Source organism: Rissa tridactyla, chromosome 1 (assembly GCF_028500815.1).
Source record: "Rissa tridactyla isolate bRisTri1 chromosome 1, bRisTri1.patW.cur.20221130, whole genome shotgun sequence".
Classification (NCBI taxonomy): Eukaryota; Metazoa; Chordata; class Aves; order Charadriiformes; family Laridae; genus Rissa; species Rissa tridactyla.
In genome coordinates, this window is record NC_071466.1 from 2,223,287 (window position 1) to 2,239,591 (window position 16,305).

The 16,305-nt window shown below is 41.4% G+C and overlaps 1 protein-coding gene across 23 annotated transcripts in view; it reads right to left on the minus strand.

The window, feature by feature from the left end:
- The window catches only part of DLG2 (discs large MAGUK scaffold protein 2), a 1,057,033-nt gene that overhangs the window by 97,322 nt on the left and 943,406 nt on the right, over window positions 1-16,305 (minus strand). For all 23 annotated transcript variants that reach the window (XM_054188265.1, XM_054188269.1, XM_054188274.1 and 20 more), the window contains one exon: window positions 2,151-2,265. In XM_054188265.1, the coding sequence (XP_054044240.1) occupies window positions 2,151-2,265 (115 nt within the window). The remainder of the gene's footprint in view (window positions 1-2,150; window positions 2,266-16,305) is intronic.

Sequence of the window (16,305 nt, forward strand, 5' to 3'; positions counted from 1 at the left end):
TTATCCCTAAAGTGAAAATTTCAGTCTCTGAAAACAAGCACATTTCTGAGACCACACTTATTTTTGCCTTAGTGCCTAACGTAGACATAAACCACCTTTGTAATTAGTGCATCCGATATGAACTAACAGCGCCTGGCACAACGCTGCCGGCACCGCTGCTCTACAAACACACCACAATGATAAAAAGCGCCTCTCAGGCTTCCCAGAGTTGGACACGGACAATTGTGTGGGTTTGACTGCAAAAAAATTCTGCTAACCAAAGTGACTGAGGCTTTTGAGGTTTTCTGCTTGAGGGGTTTGGGGCTTTTTTTTTTGGAATGACTCTGGAATAAAATAACAGCGTTTTTTTTTTTGCATTTATGGTTTGGGAAGCGATATTTAGATATGCAGCTAAGACATCAAAGATTCCTGCAGGGAAGCACCAGGGCGTATCAGCTTAGTGAGACAGACCGCATCCAGAATTCATGAACTAGCAGAAAACCAGGCTCATCGGGGCACGCAGAGCAATACCGTATGGAAGAGCTAGGCTAGTGCGGATGCAGCACAGATATATTATCCTGGCGGAGTGCGCAAAGTAATAAGCCTCAGTTCTCAGCAGGGCTCACCAGGTTGATGCTGATACAGGGATAATTGGGCTTTGCTGCAGCTCAAACCAGTAAGTTGTTCAGGACCCTGTGTTAGCCCACACCTGAATTGACCTGGTCGCTGGTCTGGGCTTCTTGCGCCACTGTTCACCGCATCTCGCGTTCCTGGCTTACCTCAAGAAAAGTAAGCTTGGATCTGGCACTACACGTCCAATAACTGTAGCTTTTCATAAAATGCAAATTCAGGAAGCTGACTGAAGCTCTTGGCAATGAAGTCACTCTGTGTTTGGTCTGGAAAAAAACTACTGCAAGTGGAAAAGCTCCAGAAGTAAAAACAGAGCTGGAGAAGTCAGAGAAGGTTAAAGATGCATCGAAAAATGTGACGCTTCCAACCTGACCTTGCCCAATAGCAAGGTCACTGGTAACAGTGATCCATATCCTTTCAGTCCTTGCTCTTTCTGGCAGCAGTACCAATTAGTGCTTCATGGGATTGCTACCCACTAGAATAAGACCATCCATGCTAACATTTAAGATTTTCCTTCCTTCTCTCCTACCTTACCCCTTCACGCTGAGGGCACAATGACAAAATGTAGAATTTAGCCTTAATTGGATCTCTGCAACGTTATCACCTGAATTAGCTCCCCCATGAATAATTATCACTGCCTGGAGGCTGACAAATTGCTTCCCTCTCCTTCATGATTGTCAGGAATTTCAAATTATATGCTGAGCATAATGGGGGGGGAGGGGGGTAGAGAAAAGAAAATGAAAAGCCTAGAGAAGCGTAATTTTTAAGATTATTAAAATATGTGGCACGGAGTCCCGTAGTCTCCCCACGTCCCAAAGAGGGGAGTGACAGCAAGAGCTTTGCCGGGGGCAACTGGGCAACTCCCAGCCTCTCAGCCAGCAATGGCCAGGGCAATAGACTTGCACAGTCCAGGCAAAACGACAACCACCGCCACTGCCTGGCTCACAGTCAGGCTGCTCCCCTGTTATTCGCTACCCCATTTAAGCTACGCACATCAGCTTGTTTAGCATCTCATCTGCATATTTGATCTTGCTAGGTAGATGGTAAATTCTTTCTAGCGTAGACTGATAGAAGCATAAACACACGCAAGGGGATAGCAGCAGGTTGCCATGCCTTCAGAATAGCATATAATTTTCCTTGCTTTGTAACAAGGTCTTGGGGGAAAAGTGCTCTTTGTGAGGATAATCGCTCCATGTCTGGGCAAGACCTCGCACAGAAAGGCAATGCGTCGCTACAACACAATATCCATCTCGGATATCGAAAGAGCCGACCACCGGTAAGAAATCTTCATCTCATAAAACCAAATCACCATAAAAGCATAATGCTCTTTGAAAACAGCTTGAAATGATCAGATTAAGCAATAGGGCTTCATCCAATTTTCACACTAATGGGGTTGCACTTGTAAGATCGATGCATTTCTCAGTTCAGTTCCACTCAGCTCCTCAAACTTCTTTCCCACCTTGCCAAACCCACAACACGCGAGTCCGGCAGAGACAAGGTAGCTGCCGACACATTCCCAGGAGAAAGCTCCCCCCGCTCACCTGACATACAGTGACCTCTTCTGATTAGTCCTCAGGGAGCCGGACCCAGAACTCATGCTGTGATTCATCATCTGCTCGCGCAGGTCATGGATTTTTGCCTCAAACCGAGCGTACTCTAAGGAGATAAAAAAATCAGAGAATAAAGATATTTTAGTTTTCTTGACCTATATAATCATTAGGGCTGCTAAATGCAAATTAATGTTAAATTAATGAGTGTAAGGCATGTCCTGAAAATCGAGGTCTAACAGAACATCACATCAATATATTATCTTAGGTAAATATATGGCCTCTTTATTGTGGTACGTGAACATTTCAGTACCAACTGTGTGAAAACATAAATAGCTAGAACCTCTCTCCTGCAGTTCAAGGCAAGGAAAGGAGGTTTAAAGTGTGTTACCAAATATCTTTCAGTCTGCAAAAGGGATGTTGAAAGCAGTTTTCCACTAAATCATTTCTCCTTCCAAAGAATGAGACACCTCGTTATGGGCAGTGGGATGATGCACTGAAGTTACTAATGAGTCAAGCATTTCGTGTAAAATCCCACCGAACTGAAGGAGATAAATCAAAGCCTAATTATCACGGAAGCAGCTGTGAAATTGTTGTACGAGCAATACGCCACCTTATTTAGCCAGCCCACTGAGGACTGGGCTCTGTTTCTTTTAAATAGGTGGAGCCATGGCTGGGTCTTAGGATGGGTGATCCCAGAAACTCCAGACATGCTTAAGCTGCCTAAGAGTGGCACAAAACCAGTTTCCAGACCTTGTTCTTCTCCACAGCTCTGTTGGTAGCTTTGTAAAATGTTGTGACTTGCTGACCAGCAACATGGGACATTGGGGCAAGGATTCAGCTGGAGGTGTATCGTTTAGTGAGGTTCCTCTCTGAAAGGACACATGCCTTGTACAGCCTGGTCAACGGTCCCTCCTGCGGGCATGTTGCTCATTGTGTGACCTAATGGGCCAAGTTTTGGTTTGCAAGAGGAAAAGTTGAAGTTTTGGAGACAAACTCTAATTCCTTGAAACCGACAACCTACGGCAATGCTCCAGCGACACAGAAAGTGATAATTCAACCTAAGCCTGGGAAAACTACCAACGCGAGCTAGCAGACTAACTTGAGGGGGTGTACAAAATCCATTTCAGTGAGTCAGTGACACTTTGAAGAGTAAGATGCTGCAGATTGATGCCAGCAAAGAGAAGAAGATCTTCCCTGCACCTCAATGTTTTATTTCACCGCCTGCTTCAAAAGGAGGGTCTACGTTTCCCCACAGCAATTCTGGAGCAGAAGGGAAACCAGCATGCGAGGTTTCCCCCCTTAAAGGATGGAGGTACATCCCACCAGACCACACCACCTCACAGTTTAAGCAAATAAATCTTTACTGTGCATTTATAACCTACAGGGCTGCTCCCCGTTTGTTACTGTTTGGGCTACGTGAGAATGCTCTAAGACAGCAATATTCTCCTTTTCTCCTAGCAGAAATCTCAGCATTGTTTTTATTTGATCATTTGCTGTTCACGCTGGCTCAGGTCCCAGAATGTCTAGATGCAACAACAACAACTAATTCATTTTATTCAGTGCCCTTTAACTTTTTGTTGGATAATAACATCTGACCTTTCCAAGATCCCACATTTTGCATAGACACTAGCTACCTTCAAGCTGGCTTAGCAGGGTGCTTTGATTTGGGCTTTTGTGTTTGGGTTTTTTACCTTCTTCTTACTCGAGGCATTTTAACTCCCTTGCCACTGAGCTGCTTTGGCACTATCTACCCAGTTTGTCAAGTGACAGCGGCTACTTTGCCAATCATCTGGGAACCACTGCTGGGGTATAAGACTCTTCGGTCTTCCCACATACCTATGACTTCACCGACTGCAGCTGAAATTCTGCAGGAGAAGAGACACTCCTACACGCAGACTGTATTTCAGATTTATCCTGTAGCTTGTTTCTTCCTCATTTCTTTCACCTAGAGTACCTCTTTAAACTTCTCGGTGATTTAAAATCCCAGATCCTCAGCGGAACTAAGGCTCCTACAAATTTGTATTGTTTTTCAAAGTGGAGTTTAGTTTTGAAGAGTTTATCCCAGCGTAGGATTTCCGTTTGTTCTATGTGAGTCACATTTGTTCTATTCCCCCGCTCTAGAATTTATTTAGTAAATAATAATCTTCTGAGCAGGGCTTTATTGAACTTATATTTCATTATAACAGATTTAACATTTCTTCTTGGCAAATAGGAAAGGTGATCTTAAAAAAAGAAAAAGCTTGCTTTTCTCTTCATACGGTGTCAGTCCTCTGCATACAGACAGAATACTACAATTTTAAGAGTTGTTACTAGGTCTCTCTCACGTGTGGTGGAGACACTGAAGACGACAGTAAACATAGAGTGTAATTCAGCTTCTTTGATGTTTTACATCTGGATGAGGCCAAAGATATGAATGATTTACATCAGAGCAGCTGTAACGGCGGCTTTCCCTTTAACAAGCAACCATATCCCAGGCAGACTCGGTATGCGAGGTGTGGGAGTAACTCCCAGATTTAGACACCAATCTGGAGAGTGAGAAGAGAGGATTGAAAATCTGACTCTCTCCAGCGCAGCATCCAGCTACTTGCAACTTGAAACACCAGCTCATGAGATACTCGGATGACTACAGCTTGGTCAGATGATGATATTATAGCTTGTGTTCTGATTTCAGGACGCATTTGTAGTTTAACTGATTTTAACTGGCCGTAAATTTATTCTGAATTTAATCACCTCTCTTTTTCCAGAAGACATTTTGAAACCACAACATATCTTAAAAATTGTCTAATAAGTGTGTGATGGAAGCTCAGGGTTCAAGGTACTGCCCCCTGCTTGATATTAAAAAAAACAAACAACATAATGAAGTACTAACAATAGTTCTGTTACGTTGTTCTTGAGATGTTTTTCCTTTGGATTGAAATACACAGATAATTTGAAAATAACCCAATTTATGGGCCTGTATTTTCCCACAGTACCTTCTTCATATTTACCCATCAAAAAATACTGAAATGTACACCTTTCCCTTTCTCCAGACAAATGCCTGGACAAAAAAATTGCAAGGCCATGAATGCAGGTAGTATTAGACCCAGCTCAGATCAGCTTCTTTAATCTCAGTCCTCCTAGTTCTCCTTCTGATGCCTGGGTACTACAGTGACGGCTGCATTTGAAATGCGAGCAGAAAAAGAAAGAGCGATGCTCCATTTCTGCCACCAGAACTGCTACGGTAGTCCTACCCACTGGCAAAAACTTCTTTTTTCTTAACACTCCTTTATATATGGGGTCATTCCAGAGGAGCTGTTTCCTAATAGCTTTTCATTTGCTGGGTGCGAATAAGTGTCAGTGCTAAAGTCCAGAAAAAAAATCATACTTCCTTCAAATTCATCACTGAATCTAAACAACACACTTCCAAGGCTCCTACACAATTAAAAGGACACCGAGGTTGTGACATGCCGACATGAAATACAGTTAAAGCTGATTCACTAATTTCATGCCCTTCAAAGAAAGGGAGAACAAAGAACGTAGTGCTGCTGGAGTGCATCATTAGCGAAATTTGCCAAATTTTACTTACCAAAATCCGTCTGCAAAGGTCCTACCCATTGCCTGATTCACTAATGTTCTAACTAACTTTGGTAGCTTAAGAAACTGATAAAGTTATGCATCAGACTAAAAGGGCAAATGGATGAGCAAACTGTAACCTGTATTATTGCTGGGGCCAGCCCAGATGATACAACGGTTTGTGCTGGTCTGCGGCTCTGGAAATGCTTTAAGAAGAAGGGCAGATGAGATGGAGGGAGGTGTTTGTTCATGCTCTGCTTTAGAGCTGGCTCCGGGCTCGCGGCAGCATTGGTAGACCCGCATTTAGCCATCCCAAGGGTACAAATACCACTCGCTAGCCCTGGAGATGTGGAGCTAGTGCCGTTGGGAGTGGGAGAGGAGATTGCTGCCATGAGGAGTGACCCGGCTGCAGGGACAGCAAGGCCATTTTCAGGGCTCTGGCATTGACTTGTAGAGCTCTGCGTGGCCTGCCAGCCCCAGCAGTGCTATCCCAAGCTAGTTCCCACTTTTCCAGGGGTCTGTTTTCTACCGTTGGCTCTGCTCAACTCTCTGGGCATCAGGAGAAAGAGTCAGCTTGAATTGTTGCTACAGTGTGAATTGTCTCCAAGCCCAACTAAGGGCAAAACTGAGTGTATTTATCAAATACCGACACCAGTTTGAACAACTGACGTTTGTCTGCTTCATACAGAACTCATTGGCCTGAATATGCGGACAGGGAGCTGCTGTTTTTCCTTCTACCTCATTCCGACAGCTTGCCGAGTGCTATATCCAGGACTCACATATATTCTAACCTTTGAATATTGATGCAATCATTTGCCTTTCTGTGTTGAAAGGACTGGATAGACTTTTGGGAGTAATCTTCAAACACCTTGAAGCTTCCCCTTAGTTCACATACTGAGAAATCAAAACAAGGTAAATGCCCAGACCCATTAAAAAAGCATCTAAACCCCCAAACCCTAACAGTAATGCACTTCAACGGAAACGTCAAGTTTAGCTGGCCAAGATCAAAACGACGATCTACAAAATCCTGCCTAGTCCACTTTGGCATCTGAAGGTATGCAGACACCAACGTTTTTACTGCTGAAGTGATCTAGGTACCTGAAATCCTGCAACCCCTTCTACAGCTGTGCAGGTGGGTAACAACACGTGGGGAGGAGTTGTTTTAACACACACACACACACACACATCTCCTTTTCGAGTTTCCTATTGACTACCTTTGATGGCCCATGATCTAAGTATGAGGGCTGTTGTGAGTCCGATTATTGAACCCTTAAGTCCCTCCACATGTTGTGCAGGAAAATGCCATGAATTTGTAAGATCCATGGAGGATGCCTAGAGACTAGGGATAGGGGGGATGAGTGTTGCTGTGACTTAAGTCCTTTCATGTCTATGGGGCAAGGACTTTTTCAATTAGAATAAGCAGTGCATTGAAAGTTTAGGTACAAATTCTCCAAGTCACTTCAGAAATGGCCTAAAAATCTATCATAATTGAGCATGATAGCTCTTGGAGCCTTAGATATACTTGAGAGACCAAAAATGAATGCAAGAAACCAAACCTCAAGAAAAATTTAGAAAATCAGAGTGAAAATCAAATAATTTCTACATCTAAAAACAGCAAAGGCAGAGATTTTATATCTGATCGTTTGATGCTACCTTTTCGTAGCTATGATAAATGAATAAATATTCTGCAGCTCTTCTATGAGAAAGAGTTGCAGAATTTTATAAAGCTACATTACTGTTATTTTTGACTTTTAAGTTTATAGTAAAGATTATAGCTTTGATTGAACTTAGAGAACATGAAAACAAAAAAGCCCTGATCCTACAAATTTACTACAGTTAAGCAACAGAAATGCCGACGTGTTATACAACAGTGAAAATAATAGTTCAGCATCATGGTCCAAGTCTTTATTAGTTTGAACTCTTTTAGTGCTGGTATCTTTAGCGAGATAGCAAATCTTTCTGTCAGCAGGTATCAAAACTTGCTTTCCTGTGTCATTCAGGAACGTCACTGTTTGCTTCTAGATGATAACAGATTTCCTAATTGCGGCTTTTGTGCTTCTAGAATAATATATCTGTAACCCACTTCAGCCAACGGTGAAGCAGCGATGGCTACAATGCGAGTGGGAGGTTGGAAAAGGCAGCGTATATCTCTCGGACTCTGTCGGGGGGTGGAAGGAAAGTAAGGCTCGAACTGTCCAATTTTAATAGACTACACTGCTTGAAACCAAACCAAACCAAACCAAAAAACTAGGAAGGCATTAGTTAGAGACAGAACTTTATGGCCTCAAAAAGGGTATGTCAAATAACTCCAGACACTATAATAAAGGAGTAGGTGCCAGACCAACTTCTCCATCAGCATCAATTTGGCATAATTTCAGTGGATCTAGGCCAGCTTAAACCTTATGAGATTTTCTTCTGTTCTGTTTATGATAACACAAATTGTATGCCGCGAAGGCAAGTCATGAACGTATTGCCTTGGACATCTGAGATAGCAATGTGCATGATACTATTATTATGGTAACATTACTTATGCTATTTATGTAAATATTTCTTTTCCCCTCTACCTCCTCTTAGCAGATGTCTTTTCTGAATTGTTTAAGCTTTAAAATAATAGAAGAACGCACTTCTTCCTGCAGGGAGTATTTCCCATTTCTCCCCTTTGCCCCCAGTGCTGTCCAGTCACCACCGTCCTACGCATGGTGGTGAGAGGAAGGTGAGCGGACCAGCATCGAGAATTCAGAGGACTGTGTCTGATATTTGTTTTTCCACAAATTTACAGTGTGAAGCCGGATAAATCACAAAGAGTAAGTCCTGGCACCTAAGGCAGAGATATGGATGCTACATTAACATTGTGTCTACAGCTATGCCTGCCAGATGCCCAGCATCCCACAGCTCTGGAGGCCTTTGAAACTAATGTAACACACACAAAAAGTGAACAAGTGTGCAAAAAGACGTGAACTGCTAATAATTTTGGTTACTATTTTATGTCTTCTGCTTATTTTTTTTTTTTTTTGCTTCAATTTTTGCTAAAAGTACCCTGACAGCTGTTTTCAGATGATTAGGAGGTCAATTCTATAGCTGTCTGAGGTCGCAAGCAGTTACACAGCAGGCTAGTGATGGTGAAAAATCTTTGTGGTCTGCGGTAATTTCTGAAGAAATAAACAAACAAACATAGTATGCTTAGGTACAGTTAGCTGTACCTTTGCTTCTTATGTCTTCCTCTGCCATGTCTGATGTTGGCCACTGCCAGGGACAACGTTCTGGACGAGGCTGGCTTTGGATCACATACTGTATAACAAACGCTATGCTTTTAACAAGTCCAAAAGATTTATTGGATTTAACATCAGCTAAAATCATCACTAGACAGGAAAAAATGCACACAATTCCAATGCCATCAATAGGCAATGCAATAGTGTCCATTATTTATTGGAGAAAGTGTTGCTCGAAGGGCATCGCTCCATTCAGGATGCACTGAGCAACAGAACAAGTTATGCTGCTACTTCTTATCAGTCACATAACTCCCCTGAGCTCACTCAAAGGAAATGAAAAACACAGATTTCAATACTGGGGAAGGGAAGATACTTTTACATTTTATTAGTTTTTTATTAGTTTGAATATATCTGCTTGTTTTTACTGGAATATTTTTAACACACCTTTTCTGGTACCTTTCAGAAATAATGACACAGGCGTATTTACTGATTTTACTCATTGCTTTGGTGTTTAAAGCTTCAGCACAGTAGGGCCATTAATGTATTTGTTCTTTGATATTGGTCAGTTGTCTTCCTTTACCCTTATACAGGTATTTGCACTTGAGCCTGTCTTCTAATTAAAATTTCACCCTGTTTATTTGTTCTGTAGCTGGCCTCATTGCCCAAACATCACTACTTACTTTATTTCCATTTGCTTTATTACTGAAGACAATGCTTCTTCCATCTGTTGCACCATTAGATACAGCCCTCACATTGTGTTAGCTGTGAATATAAATACACCTGAAAAGATATCTTCCTCCCACGATATATTCAGGAGACTAATATCGTGCTCTATTCTTAGTCATGGGGAATATAATTCCAATCCAAATTAGTCTCTGGAAGCTTTAGTTTCAGAGACTTCATGCCTCATAATGAAAGAGATGTACTAAAATAAATCAAGCTATTAGTGAGTGACAAGGACTTTGTATCCCACTGAGGTGTTGTTCTACCTGTTCCCTTAAAGCCGACCCTTGGCTTACGAAGTGTCAGCCTGGACTTTCTCAGCTGGGATTTTCTTGCAGCTTCTTCCAACTATTGAAGAAAACTGCAAGCAACTCAATAGCTCTTAAAAACAACCTTTTCTTCCCTCTCTAGATTTTGGGAACCTTTATCCTGCACAAAATTTTACTGTATTCTCAAAAAGGTATCCCCCCCCCTTTATTTTAATCGGTGCACCCCTGAACTAACCAAGACTGTTTGTGGCACTTTTTCAGATTCCCTGAGGCTCACACCGAGCTAACATCTTGGACAATGCCGTGTGTACGCAGGTCCAAGAAGAAGCAAAGCAAATAAAGAGCAGAGAGGCAGATCCAAACCAACCGCATCACGACACATGGTCTGCCTTGGCAGCACAGTGTGAAATTTTGGAAAAATTGGGCACATCGCCCCAGGCATCCAACTTGCACAGCCAGGCTTGCCCAGCAGAGCAGCATATGTCTCATTAACCTTGATAGCTTTGTAGGAGTTACTGTTTTGTACAGTGCAGAAACATTTTGAGATATCTGCTGGTTTAGGCACAAAATGACTCTGTCAAGGTGAAAAAAGAAAAAAAAAAATCTTCCCTGCATTGGAATCCTCTTTCTTCAACAAATATTTATGTGGGACATTGCAAAGAAACAAAACCTACTTTCTATTAATAGCTAAGCTAATTCATTTAGCTATTTCGTCGCTTCAGGCTAGTGGTAGAGGATCTTATTTTCAGACATTTATTCAATTCCGATTGAATACACAATTCCCCATCCAAAATCATTGTCCTGGGGCAATTGTTACTTCTTATTTTTGCTTCAGTGCTTTTTCTTGCTTCTGCTTTTTACCAAGTATAGTTCTAATTCTTGGGAGTTGAGCATATTATACCGATTAGCCATATCTTCTTAATGATGGTGCTGGCTGAGCCTGCCTCCAGCTCTTAAAGACATGAATTGACATGAGGAAACAAAATACAGCACTGACCACGTCTAGAGTATCTTAGTGTCATTCATGTAGTGGCCAGCTCAGCCTAAACCACGAGAGATGGCAACACCCTCAAGCCATTTTGGTGGTTTTGACTGACCCTATACCTATAGATACTCCTCTTTTATGGACTCTAATTGTAAATTATTCCCAGCTGCCTCCAGCTGTTCATATATTTCCTCCTTCCAAAAGCCTCCTGAGTGCCCCACATGGCTCACATGAGTTTTCCCAAACACGATTCAATAAGAACAAACCGGGTTAGCCTGTTTAGTCTATTTACGCTAACCTGGCTGAGTCTGATTGATGCGTATTGGAAAACACTCAGACACAAAATTACCTGCAAATGTGAAGAGGGCAGGACACAGTGATACTGAGCTGGGAGCAGACTGGGGCAGGTGGCATCTTCCCCAGCACTGTTGTCTGCAGAAGATGTCACCTTGTACTACACCATGTTGGGGAAAGAAAAAGGGTATAATCCAACTGCATCACCTCCAGAATCAGTAACAACTTACTGTGACTAAGGAGAGACCTGACCTGCCCAGGTATTGTACAAGAATCTTCTTGAAATAAAACTGGAAATGTAGACGAAATGCCTGATTTTCAGACAAAAATGAAAAAAAACACAGTTGCTGCTAAATCAGGGCTCAAAACTCCCAAGTGAACTTTTATGAAAACTTACACGAAAACTTTCACAGCTAAGACATCATATGCCAGTTTTGTACTTACGCTCCATGAAATCCTGATATACTTAGAGTGGGAAGAGACAAAAAAGGGGGTCCTAAAAGAGACTTGGAAAAAAAAAGTTTCTTTCTGAAAATAGTGATGGGGAAGCTAATGTGATTTTATTAATTCCATAAACCAGATTGTAAACTGTGGCCTACAGTAAAAAACCCTCAAAATCCACAACCCACAAATCATTTAAAAGTTATAAGTTAAACCAGAAAATTAAATAGCAGCAAGAATACCAATACTGCCTGATGTAATTATTGATATAACAGGATAGTCTTACAGACTCGCACAAGCACAGAGACCAGAAGGACCATCAGTAATACAACCAGAATCTTGGCAAAAGTCTCATGAAAATAAGCATGGATATACCTCATTGGGTTGAACTGTTTTGCTGTGATGATTAATACCATTTGCTAACGTTGAATAATGCCATTAATAAATATTCATTCCCAGACTTCAAAATCTGCTAGGTTAAAGCTACCTCCACTTGAAACCTTCACTTTCCTTTACTCAGCTGTGCTGTTCTTCCCGACAAGGATATCTTCAGCCATCTCCTAAGGCTGCCTGCGACACTATTGAATTAAAAAGAACTGAGCGAAGACTGGAAACAAAACTACCCATTTTTACCATTAAAAAAAAAAACTTTAAAAAAAAAATCCCAAATGGGCTGAACAAAAAAGAAAAGTATGCAGAAAAGAATGAAATCAATAAAAACGTTCCCACATGCGTATTGATCTTTTCTAAGAGGCAATATTGAGAGCAGCTGCAGAATTGTGTTAGTTTGCCAGAGCTTCCTGATTAAGGGGATTACTGTTTCTAATGCAAACAGGTAATAAGGAACGGTTGAGCACATTACAAGCCTGAATGAATTTAAACAAGACAAATACATATATTACCTCAGGATAAGTCATGCTCCCTGCATGCCTCTCACCTTATTATAAGAAATATTTTGAGTACTGTGCAATGTATGTTGTGCAACTGGCCACTAATTAGGCATGGAGGCTATATTTGATGGTCTGGATGCTCTGAAACGTGGGTTAACTTGAGCATCAGATCATGTAAAATTGGAATAATGTCTGAAAAATCAATGTAATACTAAGAAATGCCTTGCAATTACTGCTGATGCTTTTGAGCTCATCATTCACAGAGCCACAGAAACCCACCTTTACGGCATAAAAGACCTATCTGGAAAAGATCTTCCTAATCAAGTTCAATTCCTGCTTTTACAGAAAATCAAACCCAAAAATCCTGTGCATAAACTGCTCAAAGACTGTCTTACAATTAGTTAGATTTTGCATTTCATAACTGTAAGAAGACCAATACACACAGAATCCGGTCCTTAAATAATTAGACTTATTCTTCTAACTAAGTGCAGCTGAAGCCCACTTATTGGCTTTTGCACCAGCACAGTTCCTCTGTGTAAATTGCTCTTTTCCTTTGTATATTGATTCTCGTTACAGATTTACAGAGAACACAGCTTCACCTACCAATCTCCATTTTGCTAAATAAACAATCCAATCATTGTTGCGGTCTTTTTCGGTATGCCTGCCTCTCCTTTAGTTGGCTTTTTTATCTGTGCTGCAACGTCTTCACCGGTTTAAACAGCAGCGTCCTGTATCACGCAATAACAAATGACTTCCTGGAAAATCAGACATATTGCATCAACCACATTCCTCTTTCTAAAAGTTAAATGTATTATCAAAGACTGATATTAAGAAAATTTGCCAGTCTATATTATATTGCTTTTTTTTTTTATCCCATTTTGGATTTATCTCCCTATTTTGTTTCTAAATCTATGTTTTAATCTATCTTCTACATACTACTGAGGAGAGACTGACGCATCTCCAGAGCTGTTGAATACAAATAATTAATTGTTCTCCTTTCCTGATGGACACTTGTAGGTATTGTTTTCCAGATAAAGGACTATCTGTAGTTGAATAGACATCTGAGAGGCCTTTCCTACTCCCTGTGCCAATTCTCCAGTACTCTGTGACAGAGCAACCAAGTCTGCCGAACCTCAGCACAGCAGCATCTTCCAGCTTTGCTCTCGTGTCAGTGGTGATAATTCCCATGCTCATATATTCGTTGCTATTATCTATCCCGTCACTGGTACTACATAAACAATTTTACTGTATTACAGCCTTTCCATTGAGTGAGAACGGAAAATACACAGTTAATTTGACAACGTGTACCACATATCGATGTGTTCATCAAATCAATACCTTCAGTGATTTCATTCAACTCAGGTGTGCCAGACACATAGACTTAGGTAAAACCAAAAAGATCCTACAGGAAGCAGAAGACTTCTGCTGTCTCCCCGCTGGGCTGGTGAGCCACATTACGGACAAAGTTTAGAGATTAGCAGAAAATGGAAGTGCTGAAAACTTCCCACCTGATATCCAGGCTTCTTATATTCTTTCATGATTTTGACAAGCATCCTAGAGTAAGAATCACAACCTCGACAGCTTTTCCCAAGGACCAACTGCTTGTTCTCTGGAGTAAGCGAACGCTTTGTTATCCTCAAGTGGTGGGTATTACTGGTTTGTCAGTGTTTTACAGTACCTTAGAGAAAGTCAATTCAATGCATATATAGAATCATAGAATCTTCATGGTTGGAAAGGACCTTTGAGAGCAGAGTCCAACCATACACACACACAAAAAACAACGTACAATCTCTGCCATATATGTTGCATCTCTCTCTATATAATGTGTGTGTGTATATATATAATGCATATATATATATAGAGAGAGGGACGAGAGAGAGAAAAAGGTGCTGTGTCAAATGTTAGCTATTTCCCGGTGCACACTTTCCCCACAGATGCCAGCCTACAGCTAGTGACAGCAGTTGGACTGCAGAGCCATATGCTCCCTTGAAAGGCAAATTCTTAGACCCATTTTCAGCGGGGAAATCATAATTTTTAATACAGTGACAGTTTTTCACGACTGCAGTCTATGGCTTTACCCTAAGATTTATTTGACATCTGCAGACTGGCTTTCCCTTTCCTGAAGAGGTCGTTGACAAAAATGGTGATGGTCTGTAATATTTTGTTGACACTGTACTTTGGCTCAGCCTTGGAAGGCCAGGTTCTCCAAGGCTTGCTGATTTTCTGCTTCATTACTTGTGACTGTCCAGGGTGATCCAAGTAGGAAAATGCAGTGGATCAAGTTGATCCCTTCACTTCTGTGATTAAACAGCATTTAGCATGGATAAATGTCACATCCATACTGCTTTCAAAGAGAGTTTGGACAGGAATGGTCAAAACCCATAAACACTTAAGAAATTTCTTGCAGAATAAAGAATGACTCAAGTTTCCTGTACGCAGTCTTCTAAGAGAAAAAGACACTCAGATCAAATGAGAGACTCGGGCGGGATCGTCTGGGAATGCATTATCGTCTGGGATTTGCGATCAAGTTCCTAAATGTTGTCTGCGTTGGGGCAACTGGCTGCACTTTCCAAAACAAATGGAGATGGTTTAGCTTAGACCGCAATGATCAAGGACTGTATCAAATTGCACTGCCTAGCGTTTTCCAAGGACAAACAGCACACGCTTGCATGGGTGCCAGGCATCAGAAACTTGCAGCTGGAGCATGAGCCTGAGCTCTCGGAGCGAAGAGGAGGCAGGGAGGTTGTGAACCTCAAAGCCATGTGGGAGCAGGAAGGTCTCAGGGGGTGTAAGTCACAATTATATATTTTTACAGATGTCTAATTTGTTCTTAGAGATCCCCAGAGATGGAGACACTTCGACCACCCCAAACAGTCTGCTCTGGTGCTTCACTCTCCTTTCTGCAGCTGCATTTTTCCCAATGTCTCATCTGAAGCTTTTTTGCTGCTTTTTAAGACCATTCCTCCTAGTGCACAACGAATACGAGAAAACAATATGACAAACTGGAATATTTCAGAACTAACACTATAGTAAGATTACAAAAAAGGGGAAGACAGCTGAACAGGCAAGCAGGGATGGCTTTGCAAGTGAAAACCTTTTGAAAAAGTCAGAAATGAGACCTTAAAGAAAATTACTGTGTACCAATTGGGACAGGTGAAGCTCATTACTGCCAATGGCCTACATGCTGTAAAATGGGTTAATATTGCTACAGAAACCTTTTTGGTGTGTCCCTGTAATTAGCACAAAAGTATTATTATTGTAATTAACTGAATCCCCTAGAACCTAGTGCAGTGTTCGTGGCTGTAAGCAGGTTAATGTGAAAATTAATTTGCGCTAATTCACACAAGATCAGTGATGCCCAAACCAATCTGGCTGCAGTGGCATTTTGTGGAATAACAATTTTCCTGTTGACTTACACAGAGCACCGAAGCTTCAAAAATGTCACGTAAACACATCTTAGCTTTCACTTGTGATAGTTCTCTGTCTTCTTTGGATAAATTTATTGTGAAACTCACTCGTAAGTGAATAAACAATGTACTAGCCCTAGACATAGAAATTAATGGAATAAAAGTTTTGGGCAGCTTCTTTAGCCTGTTCAAGGGACTGGTTAGTCTCAGAACAGACTGTTCTCCAGGATGAGCTACCTTTTCATTTTGAGAGGATTATGTTTGACTTCTAGGGCAAAGCATGGTGCCATATACACACAAGAAAGAAGATAAAATTCTTTCACGCACAAAACCTTAAGTGCAAGAGACTGCAGGAAAACTCAGAGACTTGCACTTT